At 42.3% G+C, this 13,222-nt stretch overlaps 1 protein-coding gene across 1 annotated transcript in view; it reads left to right on the top strand.

Annotated features, from left to right (window-relative positions):
* Window positions 1-5,247: 5,247 nt before the first annotated feature.
* CLIP4 (CAP-Gly domain containing linker protein family member 4) overlaps window positions 5,248-13,222 on the top strand; it is a 30,794-nt gene continuing 22,819 nt past the window's right edge. Inside the window, exons 1-5 of the mRNA XM_074168157.1 lie at window positions 5,248-5,335; window positions 6,444-6,480; window positions 8,692-8,753; window positions 9,342-9,488; window positions 12,395-12,534. Coding sequence (XP_074024258.1) covers window positions 9,356-9,488; window positions 12,395-12,534 — 273 coding nt within the window. The 5' untranslated portion in view covers window positions 5,248-5,335; window positions 6,444-6,480; window positions 8,692-8,753; window positions 9,342-9,355. The remainder of the gene's footprint in view (window positions 5,336-6,443; window positions 6,481-8,691; window positions 8,754-9,341; window positions 9,489-12,394; window positions 12,535-13,222) is intronic.

The raw sequence follows: 13,222 nt of genomic DNA, 5'->3' as shown, positions 1-13,222 counted from the left end.
TTCCTCCTGTTAAAATTGGCAGTGCTCTCATTTTGAGGGAGCTGCCTGGTCATGTAGCGCTCCTCGAGGGAAGGACATCAATGTTCAACCACTGTCAAGACAGAGTTGGTGCAACAGATGATGAAAAACCAAAGACTTAGTCTGGAAGTGGCACAATAAGTGCCCTAGAAAAGGCAAGAATAAGGCCTGAACCTGGATGGAGGCGTGCAGTACTCAGCCCGCAGAGATGTTACCAATGCTGGAACCATGGGATGGGTTTTAGGGCCTCGTGAAGGAAGAGCTAGTTGGTTAAAAACTGTATGAAATTTCAGTGTAAAACCAGGAACATAAGCTTAAAAACTGTGACAAGGAAAAATTGATAATGAGGGACTGCTTTTGAGAGGCTGCGGGATTTAAAAGGGGAACGTGTATAAATGCTCATATCGGGTCTTAAAAACTTAAGGTTTGTGTTTGTGGATGACTTCCAGGGAAACTGAACTTCTGCTCACTGAGGAATTACAAAAAGCTTGAGTGATAACAACTTTAAAGAGCTGTTTTACTCTGGAAGAAACCTGCTTTTTCTTCCTTTTATATCAGCAAATTGAATATAACCATGGAGCTGTTCATATGGTTGGCCCAGATATCAACTAAGTAAATAAGAAATTGCTGCTTTTTATTTCAGCTTCTCCTGCAGAGCTGGCACTGTGCTGGGAGATGGAGCAGGTTCTCTCCTTTCTGTAATCACTAACAGAAATACTTACAAAGCTTCATCCTGTTTCTGTTGTGGAAACCTGTTGTCAATGGCAAGGAATAGGAATATCATGGTTTGAAGGAAATCTATTTGCAAAGAATTAAATGAAACCAGTGAGTCTATACAGGGCTTTTATTAGTGGTGGTGGTGCAAGTGAAAGACAAAATTCATATTCACTCTGGGTCAAGGATAAACTACTCAGAACTGGCAGGCTGAAGCTCAACTCATGCCTTCTCTTTTTTTATTTCTAACTTCAAAGTAAATTGCTTCAGACTGATTGCATGAGGCAATAAATACGAACCCAATGCTTTCAAAAACCTGTTTTGCAAAAGCAGAACTTTGTTTTTTCTTGTCCTGCTGTTTAAAAAAAAAGTTGTTGAAAACAGGTAGGAAACCGGTTTCTTTCTCCAGCAAAAATACTTTTTAAAGGAATTAACAGAGAAAAAAAAATATAAGTAGAAAATTAAAAGTCAGTTTTAGGGGTTTGTCTTCACGGGGCTGTTGGTACACTTAGATGACCCAAAGGAGTTGAGAAAAATTGTATGAGTATAACACTGCTTGAGGTCAGCAGTAGTTTTGTGAGATATACTTACATTTGTTGATTATTTTTAGAATGTGTATTCTGGTCACTTGGTCATAGTTACTCTTTGCTAAGAAATCCATGGGTATTTAAAAGCTCACTATCTGTTGTAACTCATACATTCACTGCTGGTCTCAGTGGTTAAGACAGCGACTGCCGAAAGGCAAGAGTTGGGACCCAGAACTGTGTGAAACAGCACAAAGCTTTAAGTATAGACTTCCAGAGTTATGCAAATCTAGAAAATTAAAAGGGACAGTCCCATTAGCCTGGGCAGTGATTACATCAGTCCTCACAAGTGGAAGCAGGTTTGTGGCTGTGGAGCAATTTCAAGGAAAGTGATTTTCTGTCAGGTGAGGTACTGGCAATTCAACAGCCAGGCAGTGGCTTCTGTCATTTCTAGTGGAAGGGGTTGTGTTGATTTAGGATCTAAAAGTCAGGTCCATGTGATTTGCGAAAAACATCCCAAGATCTTTCACTGCCTGGGCACTAATGAGAGAGGAGCCAAGTGGCTCTTGCTGAAGCGCTGGGCTCCAGGCTTCGGATCAAGAAGTGGCGGACGTGGTCTGAGGAGCTGGGAGTTCCCAGCAGAAACTGGAAAGGGCAATTCACACTGCAGGGCACTGGCCGGTGCTTGGAGGGAGGAAGGGTGGTGTGTCCCTTGGGAAATAATGGGCAGGACTGGAAGATCTGACAAGGACTGATAGCCTTTTTTTTTGTAGGAGAGGCATGTCCTGACTGTGGGTGGATACACAGCTTCCTTGTTTCACACCCATCTCTCAGGATAGCTCCTGGAGTATCCAGTGTCTTCCAAAACCATTTAAATGATCCCTTTCTTCTGACATGTAAAGTTGCGGAGGTGAAGGAACTGGTTAGTAATGCCCCATTCCTGCCCAAAGGAGAAACAAGAAGTGAAATAATCTTTTAGTAGAAACAGGCTTGTTGCTCACAAGCATTGTTTCCCCATCTTCCTCCCAAGGTGGTCAGAGCAGCAGTAGCCCATTGTTTTGAGTTCTCCAGGTGCTGAGCAGCTTTGCTGCCCATGGCAGCACCAAGTGAGTCACACAGGAGAGGCTGAACAGACTTTTATTTAGACTCACATCCCGTCACGTAGGAGTGGCTGAAAAAGATATTGTGAAAAGGTACAGAATTAAGTGTAATTATTATTTTTAAGATTTCCATTGCTGGGCCCAGGGGGTGGAAGTCAGGGCAGGAAGGGGTTTTGTCAGGCACTGCTGCCCAGTCTCCTTTGTGGTTGCAGCACCAAGTTACAAGGTTCACTCTGTTCTAAAATGTTTGGGGTTTTGCCCAAATGTTCTAGAACCCAAGATGCTTTCTTAGGTTCTTGATTTCACTTCCTGGCATAAAAGTATTCATTCACACACAGTTTTATCCTCATATTCAGCATTACCTTTGAATTCACACATCATTTTCCACGGTTTATGGCAGATGGCAACCATACCCTCTGTCTCAGCTTTCAGTCTGCTGCATTAAACAAGCCATGCTCTGGTAACCTCCTAAAATAGACTGTTCTTTTCCTTGGCTGTGCTAGCAAATCATCTCTGGGCATGCTAGATTAGCTGCCTCTCGCTGAAGAAGGGTGGCCAGAATGGTGTGCAATTTCCCAAGGGGATGGCAGAACCTGCTGGCATGAACACTTCCCTGCCACAACTCTCCCGTTACACATCCTAAGATTAGTCTTTGCTTTTTATGCCATTGCATCATATAGGTATAGGTAATGATGTTTATTGTGTAACTGTTGACTACAACCGCATCTTTCTCTTCCTCAGTCACTTCCATGGGATGATCCCGTAGATCAGTCGTCTTAGTTCATTCCTTTTTAACAGCAATTCTTTCCATCTTCTTTTTGGTCTTGTCAGTTTGCTGTCTTTTCCTGCCAAAATTGTTAAAGGAAAATATGAAACAAAGATTAGTTCCAAGAATAACACCCCAGGATGTCATTGGTAACCTCCCTCAGCCCAGTACTTCCCATTCAGCTCTACTCGACACTCTTTCCCCCTGTGCTTGCACGCTTTGCCTTCATTGAAGTTCTCCTAAATTCTGGTCTTTTCCAGAATTGATAATAACTTCCATTTCAGGCACCTCACTACAGTCCATTATTCTGCATCAGCCATAAAACACTTCCTTTGCCCATAACATCAAGCATCTCAAAAAAGGCAGACATCATCTGCCAATACTAAGCTCACATTTGATCTTGCTTACATCCATGTCTTTGGTTAACTCTTTTCAAACTCTTTTCCTACAGTACCCTTGAGGTAAAAATTGCAGGCCTCCATTTTCCAGGGTTACAATTTTTCTTTGCCTTTTCTGAAGTGTGGAACACTTCTAAGAAATGGAAGAATTATCTTAGCTTTTCTCTAGCCATTTGGCATGAAGTTTACTACTGCAATTGCAACTCCATGTTTCACTTTTTTCGGCTTTCAGGTCTCTGGAATCTGAGAGCACTTACAGCTCTTGACTTTTCCAGTACTTCACCTGGGGTAATTTTCACTTGTCATTCCCGGTATTTGTCCTGCCTCCCCTCCACAATTAATATTATCACTGGGAAAACAACTGATGCTTATAACCAGTTTTTGTTGTTATGTTTAATTAGTTGTGATCCACATTGAGCATAAAAATACAGCGGGACTTGTCTGAGGTTTTTTCCAGGTGAAATTCTCTTCAAGCTGCCTGGGTTCGATGCGTGTGAAATTGGGTTTACCACTGCACGGGTTTCTTAGAGAGTATCAATCTTTGGATTTAGACCCTTATTAGTTTACAGCACTGGGGGTAAAGCACCCCCTGAAAAGCTTTCCTGGAAGTTGCTCCTTTTGTTCCTCCATTTGGTTACTAAAATATCTGGGAAGTCCAGATTTTGGAGTTCTGTGCTTAAATCTACCAGTGGTTATGTGTGACCTTAATCATGTCCCTTTATGCAGCTGTCGGTGCATAAACACGTTATGGTGCTAAGCGTTCATGAACGCTTGGCACCCGAAACCCTCTGTTATGCAGCCCTGTGGGGCTGTCTCTCTTTGCTCCCCAAAGCCATACCCTCTATCCCCATTTTTTGTGGAGCATCGGGATCGCTCCCCTGCTCCTCCACAGACCAGAGCTACCCTGATCTGCTGTTCGCTGGCCTTTAGCTGTCCCTTTGGGGAGGGACTCTTGATCAGGGAGCGGAGCGATAGGATAAGGGGGAACAGTTTTAAACTGAAAGAGGGGAGATTTAGATTAGATATTAGGAAAAAATTCTTTCCTGTGGGGGTGGTGAGGCACTGGAACAGGTTGCCCAGAGAAGCTGTGGCTGCCCCATCCCTGGAGGTGTTCAAGGCCAGGCTGGATGGGGCTTTGAGCAACCTGGTCTAGTGGGAGGTGTCACTGCCCATGGCAGGGGGGTTGGAACTCCATGATCTTTAAGGTCCCTTCCAACCCAAACCATTCTATGATTCTCGACTTCACTTCTGAGCGCTGGTCAGGCCCGGGTCCCAGCTGACCACGGTGCAGGGGGTTACTCTGCCAGATCCGCTCCAGGCCTGTCCCCACGCAGGACGAAGGCAGCCTTGCCCTTGTCACCTCGGGCGAGGCGGCACCTCCGCCCTGCGCTGAAGGGGGCTGTGCCTCGAAATGTCCCCCATGATGCCAGGGGCCTGCCCGGGCTTCTCCTTTTAGCCTGCCCGGCAGCGCCCACAGCACCAACGCTTGTTTCACACCTACTTTTACCTCAGAGCCTGTTTTGTAACCTCCCCCCCGCCGCTACCCGAACCGCCCCGCGCGCCGTTCCGGGCACAGGGCCCTCCTGTCTCTTCCCGCCCGAGCCGCATCGGGCACGGGGGCGGGCGCGGCGGGGGATAGGGGCGGTGCCGAGTGGGCTGTGCCGACCGCCGATTGGCCGCTGGGCTGGGAGGGGCGGGGCGCTGGCCGGGGTGGGGTGGGGTGGGCTGGGCACGGGCGCCGCGGCCTCGCGCTGTTCCCTCAGCGTGCGGGCGGGCGCGGGAGGCCCCGGCAGCGCCCCTCCCCGTCGGGAGCAGGTAGGGGCGGGGGACACGCACACTCACCCACACGACGGCCGCGTCCCCGCACCCCCCGCAGGGCAGCGGGACGGCGACAGGCGGCCTCCCGCTGCGCTGCCGCCCTCCCGGGGCGCGGGGTGGGGGCGGGGTAGCGGCGCGGGGGACGCCGCAGCGGGTGGGCCGCCGTCGGCCCTGGCCCCCGCCGCCGCGAGACGCCCCGCTGCCTGAGCTGCTGGCACCTCACCGTGCCGCCCGACGGGCCGGGGTGGCGTGCGGCAGGGAGGGAGCACCGTGTGGAGAACGGGGGATCGGGGAGGCCCTGCTTGGTGAGGCGTTACTGCCTGCCCCAGCCCGCCCAGGCGGCGTCTGGGAACCCCCCCAGCTCCCAGTGACGGGGGGGTGTGTGTGTGTGGTTTCGCTCCGATAACCGCTCCGCGGTCGCTTCTGAGCGGCTTTCTGCTGGGGGATGTAGCACGGGAAGCTTTGGGGTAGCAGAACCCACCAGGACAACTCTGAAGCCGGGGCTCCCTCACACTTCCAGCTGCTCAAAACAAAGTGCTGTGTTGCAAAAGGGCCCCGCACACCAGTTGAAAAACCAGTCTTGAGTGTACCTGTACACAGGTGACGTGCCCGCCACTCGTGCAGTGAATTTTATGGAGCAAGCAGATAGCGTATGTGCAAGAGTCTTGTTCTCTGAACTTAATTTTTCTTCTTGAGTACATACAAGTACTCGCTAAGTGGTCCATTATACACAGTTCGTGTCAAAACCAGCATCGCATTTGTGACAAGTTCAGCTGTCAAAGCCCTAGCACAGCTCTGTTTCATCACTTCAAGTGCTTTAGCCTTTGCAAGTTTTTTATAGCGTTTGCAGGAAACTTGGTATTTGTGCTTTAACACAAATTGCAAATTACAAAATCTGGATTATGTGAAAAAGTTGGATCCTGTATTGCACAACTTTTTTTTTTTTGAATATTCAGAGGTACTGTGCACTTCTCTATAATGTGTGGATATTAGGAAATCTGTTGTTGCTCTTCAGTCTTGTCAACATAAGTGCATATGCATCTGATGACTCCTTCAAGTTTTCTTACTATTATTTTCCAATGATATTTCTGTTTTTGATTTTCAGATTTAATTCTGTTAGAAGAACCTATGGCTGGCAAATAGTGAGTATGATCCTCTCTGCTGTGCTAAACTACGCTTAGTGGTAGTTTGTCATTGCTGTGAACAGGAAAAATTGTCATTTGTTTCATTGAATTTCTCTAAATGTTTCTTTCTGTTTGTCTAAACTCATCTTACTAATGTAGGGAAATTATTGCCCTTTTGGAAAACCTTCTATTCTCTTTCACTGGGACTTACCACCTGAGTCTGTATGTCTTGGATATTATTAATACCTCAGGCAGTTGTGTTTTTGCACAGAACAGAAGTCATTACAAGGACAATGTCTGTTTGTCTTTTCCCTTTCTTTGAAATAGTTTTCGACCTTTTGCTTTCCTTTTGCCTTTTCCAGGTATGCGTGCGTGATGTTAACTGGTTGTGATGTTCTTATACCTGAGGTAGTCATGGGTGCAGAACATCTTGTTGCCTTGGCGTTGCATGGTTCAGTACTGTGTCATGACGTGGTAATATATCTCTGCATCCAAAATAAAGTCCCACGGTGTAAGGAGGTGCACACTTAGGTCAGGGGGTGTTGGCACTGGTGTAAACCTGTGAAGCCATTCTTTACAGAGTTGGGTTGGCACACACCTTGTAGCACTTGGGTCTTTGTGTCACCTATCCAGCAACACGGGTTGTTTCCCTGCCTGCTTTGCTTTGGTAGTTTGTGTGCTGAATTCTTTTCATTCGTGTGATAGATTGTATTCTCCCCTCTGGCCCCTCAGAGTAAAAGATGCCCTGGATGCTTGCAAGCGCACAGATTCTGTTCTGTTCAGTCTGCTTTTCTGTGTGCAATGAACAGTCTTTTTTGTATGAATTTTCAAATGTGTCTGTTGATTTCTAGTTCCAGCAACTTTTGTCATTGTACTTCACAAATCTCACCTTTTCCTGTTACCATCTGCTCAGTCAGGTCTGGCTGCTTTTCACTGTGTTCCTTTTGTTTCCTCAGTGTTGTACTCATGCGTGTTGCGTAAAAAGCTCATAATTCCTTTCCTATCTTTTTTTAACTTTACAGGTTCAGCTATCGTCTCCTCTATACTCATGCATATTACTTGTTCCTTTGTGCATTTTGTGACAGTGTCTGATGTGCTACCTGAGAAAAACTGTTGTGGATTCATTTGTTTTACAAAGCTTTGTTTTGTTTTGTTTTATCGTAGCCTCTGAACAAATATCAGATGGTAGCAAATTTATTTCACTGTTGCCCAACAAAAGAGATTTAATTAGTGACTTGCAGGTTGAGAGACTTTCTAGTCCCTCACACAAGAAAGCCATTGCTGTCATGTTTATGATAACTATAAAGCCATTGAAAATGTAAACTTGAACTTTTCCTTACTGGATGAAAATAATTGAAATAATTAGTGATATTTTTGGCCTCGTTGAATCTAAGAGTGCTTTAAGCCACTGCAATTTGATAATGCTGTGGGAAGAAATAGTCCTGCCCTTCCTAGTGTCCTCCCCCTTGATCTTCCCTTTGTGCCAGCACATGCATTTGTACAGCTGCTTAAGATTGAGGAAGTAAATTAGTTGGAGAACTTTTTATCTGGACCTCCTTTCTAAGTTGAGGACAGGGTATGCAAGAAGAGGAAATACTCATTTATTTACCTCAAGATCAGCATCTGTAACCCACTGCTAAAATGCCTTTTATATTAGAATGTAGATTACGTGAGGTTCCCAAATAGTGTGACAGTTTTATTTGGGGAAATACTAGAATAAATCTATTCACGTAGCTTGTTGTGTGTAGGATACAAAATCCAAAATAAGTCTCAAAACCAGACTAGGTTTTTATATTTTTCTGTTTACTCAAGTGTATAGATTAAATGTAATAAAACCAAACATGCCTTGAAGCTCCATGAATTCTTTCTGTCAAGTAAATTCCTGAGTAAAAGGCACTATATAACAGTCTCAAGAATAAAAAATTATGCTTGTTTAGTAGAAGCATGGCTTTTACTCTTGAGGATTTAACTGTGAAAATTCAAGATGCGGAATTTCAGATTTTCATCTGTGAGATGCGGTTTCTGATAGCACAATAACGTCTGTTTCTATTCAGAATAATGTTTTTCTTTATTTCTTCCTGCATTTGCCTGAGTAGATGTCTTACACGTGGTAATCGGCTCTCCTCTGAGCTTAGCATGTGAGCTGTAACTGGAATGTAGCTTGGCCTGGTTGTTAGAAAATGTCACTATAACTCTATACAGCCATTTGATCTTTCTTCTCTCTCCTAGGTTGCTCTAAGACCTGAAAAGTTGACTGGAAATAACACCAGGGTGGAGGTTACAACACTGTGGTAAGTATGCTATTTTAAAGCGTGGAGGGGAGAAGGTGGGAAAGGAGCTGTGATGGAATCGTGAGTCCAGGAGTGAATCACTTGGTGATGAATTGTCTGCAGCTTTGCGTGGGAAGATTAAAGTGATGAGAATTTTAAAAGAGGAGAAAGCTCTAGCTGGTAGCGTGTTCTTGCTCACAGCGCAGGAAAGAAGGATGCATCCAGAGTATGAGGAAAGGCAGTTGATACTTCATGTTTTCATAAAGCTGTAAAACATACTAATCCATTCATTGTCACCGTGTGGTTGCTAATTATAGCATTATTATTTTCATTACTGCTCAAGTGGCAAATGGGAGAAATACCATGTTTTTCCATTAATAACATGCAGATTTAGTGATGAAGTGAAAACTAGAAGTTGGGTATCCTTGATACCATACTCTACTAGCTTTTACTAATTAACTTTATTAGTTTATAAGAATGTAATGGTAGTAATATTTTATGTTTGTAAAAAGGAAAGTTTTTAGTCTCACTGCACGTTATATCTTAGTATGATAGAACTGATCTAGAGTATTTCTACTGAGGTTATTTATTAATTTTTTACTCTTAAAGTGGCTTTCTAGAAGATGACCATAGAGGATCTCCCAGAACCTTCCTTAGAAGGAGATTCCCTCATTGAAAGAGGACGGTTCTTATTCCCAAACTCTGAAACTTCTGTTACTTTTTCTGTTGCTGCAGCACCAATGCCTTCAGATTGTGGTATGTACTTTTAATAGAAAATGAATTTGTGATCAGCAGAGAATAAATTTTAAGAAAAGCTATCAACTCTTAATTTATTCCTTCTCTTCAGAAAAAGTTTTCTGCTTGTTAAATGAATTCTCTGTTATTTTTTAAAGGAAATGAAAGATGAAGACCCATGCTTTTTCTATTTTTCTTATTGCATATGTTTTAAATTACAGTATCTTTTCCTTCTTACTCTTTCTTCTGTGTGTGTGTGTGTGTCGTCAGATGTTTGTTGGCTTTTTGCATCTCAGTGTAGAACTGGATATTGTGTTAAGATGTAAAATTGCAGTAATTAAATGTAGTTAAGCATCTAGGTCACATTTAAAACCTCTAGAGTTACACTTTTTCTTGTGCTTTCAGTATGTAAACAATATACTATGGAGGGTTATTTCTGTTGGAAGTGAGATCTTTATGGTGGTAAGGACTGTGAAATGACTTAGCAAATTGTGGCAAGTATCGGTGATCAGCTTTCAAACTAATGTTGAATTGTCTTCACATGTATAAATTATATTTTAAACAGCATATAATAATATATTAAAATGTCAGTGTAGGTAGGGATCTTCATAGATAGCTAGAATTATAATGCCTTTGAGTATTGCGGAAGACGTTAATAGCATCTATATACCTTAGCAATTACTGCCTCCACCTCTGTTCTTCCCATGCATTGATTATAGCAATCAACTGTATTCAGGAAAAATAAATCCACGTAATACTTTGTCTTTGACAGACTCAGCATTCTTGAGACCCATTTGATGAGTTAGCACATTTAACAGTTCCATATGATACGTTTTCGTACATGAACATGTGTCTTTGAGTGGTTTAGCTCAGGTATCATAACTTGTCCATCCTATTCTGCTCTAAGTACTGCCATGATTTATTCCATTCTGCTTTCTTATCCCTTAGAAAAATTTTCCATTCGTCCTTCTTTAAACATTGTTGTGTTGTGGTACCTTCTAATAGAACTACAATATCACTACTATCTGTCCTACTCGGTCCATGCCTACTTGTTGAATAAAAAAAAATAATTCCTTTTATAGGAGGTTGCTGTCACCTGTGTAACAGTAATATTGCTGAATCTGGGTAAAAAAGTTTAAACCACAACAGACAAAGATTCTTGGTCATTACATTAAATGCATTTATTTTTCCTTAGTACAGTTGAGCACTGTAATCAATGCATAGGAAAGGCAGAGGTGGAGAAAGTGATGTTTTGAAGTATCTAGATGCCATTGTCATCCTTTCATGGAACTTTTTTTTGAACAGATTTTCTGTAACGTTTCTTTGGTTTGCAAACGCTACGGTTGATTACCTGTTAAGCACTTAGGACGGTTGTTATTAATACTTAATATCAGGTTTTTACCCTAGCATGCTGACTGTACCAGTCTATTAGAGTTGCTTTCTGATACATAATTTGTTTCAGGTTTGTAGCTAGAAATCTTGCTGGTAGAGTCAGAATCATGCATGCTCTGTAAGATCATTAATCTTAACAGTTGTCTGTTTACTTCATAGCTTTCAGCAATAGATTAACTGGGTTTGCGCGGAAGTTAGATATTAGTAGATGAATCAGTAGATCTGTGTCAATGCATGGGACGTAGGTAAGAAGCGCAATTTTGTGTAGTGCTGGGAGATAAGGGGTTTATGTTTTTTTGTATGCTAGGTGCAAGTAAAAATTCATACTAAATATTGGTGAAATTGTCCCTTTCGTTCTTGTTGAATTGAGGCAATGCAGTTAGAGGAACTCTAGATAGCCAGGAAGCAAACTCCATATGTGCTTTTATCTGATAATCTAATCTATAAGTATGGTGTGCTCTTTTTGAGGAAAGGTTATGATGATTCATCCAGAGGTAGTTTATACCATGTCGTAACACCCAGATGGCTGATGCTCCATTTTACTTAACCTGTATGTCCTTTCTGAGAGCCTTGTATCTACGATTGATGCAAGCTGACATTGTACGCTAATTTGAAACCTTTTAAAAAGCAAGTCCCTGGTAGCTGCGGTGGGGGTAAAAGTTCAGTGTTTTCCGTGATTCAGTTGTTTGCTGATGAGAGTAGGTTCTCTGTTTCCATTCCCTCTCCTAATAGCTATTGCTATTCAGGTTCTTTTATATAATTTTCCAGAGTTGGAAGAAATTCCACAAATTTAAAATATGGTATGTGTATATACATGCGCACACATACACCTGTAAGTAACATGAAATATCATATTTTAATAATAAGGTGGGTTTTAGGCCTATGCTTTGGGCTGTCTGAAGCAACATGAGGCTTAAAATCTTTAAAAATACATCTTTTTACTGATCTTGGTTTGGTGGCTTAATTTTTAAAGATATTTTTTACCTGCAGCTGCCTCCAGCTGGGATCAATACATTCGTGAAATATTTGAAAATAATGGAGGCCATGGAATGCTTTCCTGATTTGTGTGTGTGTTTATATTTTAGTATGTTTTATGGAAATTGTGATGGAAGAAGAAGGAAAAAACATATGGAGAAATCACGTACGCATTTAATCACCAAGAGATCAAGAGGCTTGTCTGTGCTTGGGGCAGCTTAGAATCAGCAGCCTTTGGCTGGCTTGAAGCAGGAGTAAACCCTTATTAGCATAATCACTGCACATCTCTGCTAGTCCTTGCCTAAACTTAAAATCAGTCTTGCAGTACCATTATATTGGTTGGTGATTCAAAGCTTGTTCAGAAATAGAAGCACGACATTGGTATTAAAGGAAAAACAGACCAGATGTTAAAGAAAATTTTCTAAATTAATTTTCAATATTCTGATTTTCCTGTGTGAGTAGTGAAGTGACTCTCTGTGCTATTCTTTGCCTCTGAGTTTGAAAAACTAGATGCATGTTAAAACTTAAAATTGTGCCTAATGATTCCTTTTTTTTAACAGAATTTTCATTTTTCGATCCAAATGATGCAGCATGCCAAGAAATACTTTTCGACCCCAAAACATCAGTTTCTGAATTGTTTGCTATCTTAAGGCAGTGGGTTCCGCAGGTCCAGCAGAATATTGATATTATTGGGAATGAGGTGAGGTGTAAATGAAGATCCTTGAATGCTTTCGGTGTTAAAGAAATACTATGTTGATGACGAATAAAACCAGCTCATTCAGAAGCAGAACTAGTCATAAACGCAGATAAAGTTTCTGCCTTTTAACAAATAGTTACTGATCAGTGCCTTGTATTCCACATGTTGTCAGCTTTCATTTGGAAAGAGAAAGATGATGGATAAAAATTCGGTACATTTGGATTGATGGTAGAAACAATGTTTCCTGTCAAAGCAGTTGTTCAGGGACCCTTCACCTTGGTGTTTCAGTTTCCTACTTAGCAGTAATCATAAACTCCTATATATAAAGTTACAGTGAAGCCTGTCCTTAAAGGCAGTGTTTTCAAGGCACAAAATGAGTTAGGAACTGAAATCTCTTTGCAACCTTCAATAGGCTGCTTTCAGAAGATACCTTGTTTCTAGTAATTCCATCCTCCTGTATCTTTTTTCTTCTTCTGGATTACAGGCTTTTCTAGACAGGTGGGGAAGTAAAGATTCTTCCTAGTATAGTCTAACTGGGGGCTTTTTTTGGGAGGGAGGAATTGTTAAGAGACCAAAGAACAATGGGAGAGATGTTGTTTTCCTTTTGTTCAGTTAAGCAATTAACTTTCAGCATGTGAAATGTATGTTCGAAGTAATATATATACAGCAGCTTTAAAATCTGTAAACAATG

The sequence above is a fragment of the Numenius arquata genome, chromosome 2, assembly GCF_964106895.1.
Source record: "Numenius arquata chromosome 2, bNumArq3.hap1.1, whole genome shotgun sequence".
NCBI lineage: Eukaryota > Metazoa > Chordata > Aves > Charadriiformes > Scolopacidae > Numenius > Numenius arquata.
The sequence above is the reverse complement of the archived record's forward strand: the minus strand, read 5'-3'. Positions and strand labels throughout refer to the sequence as shown.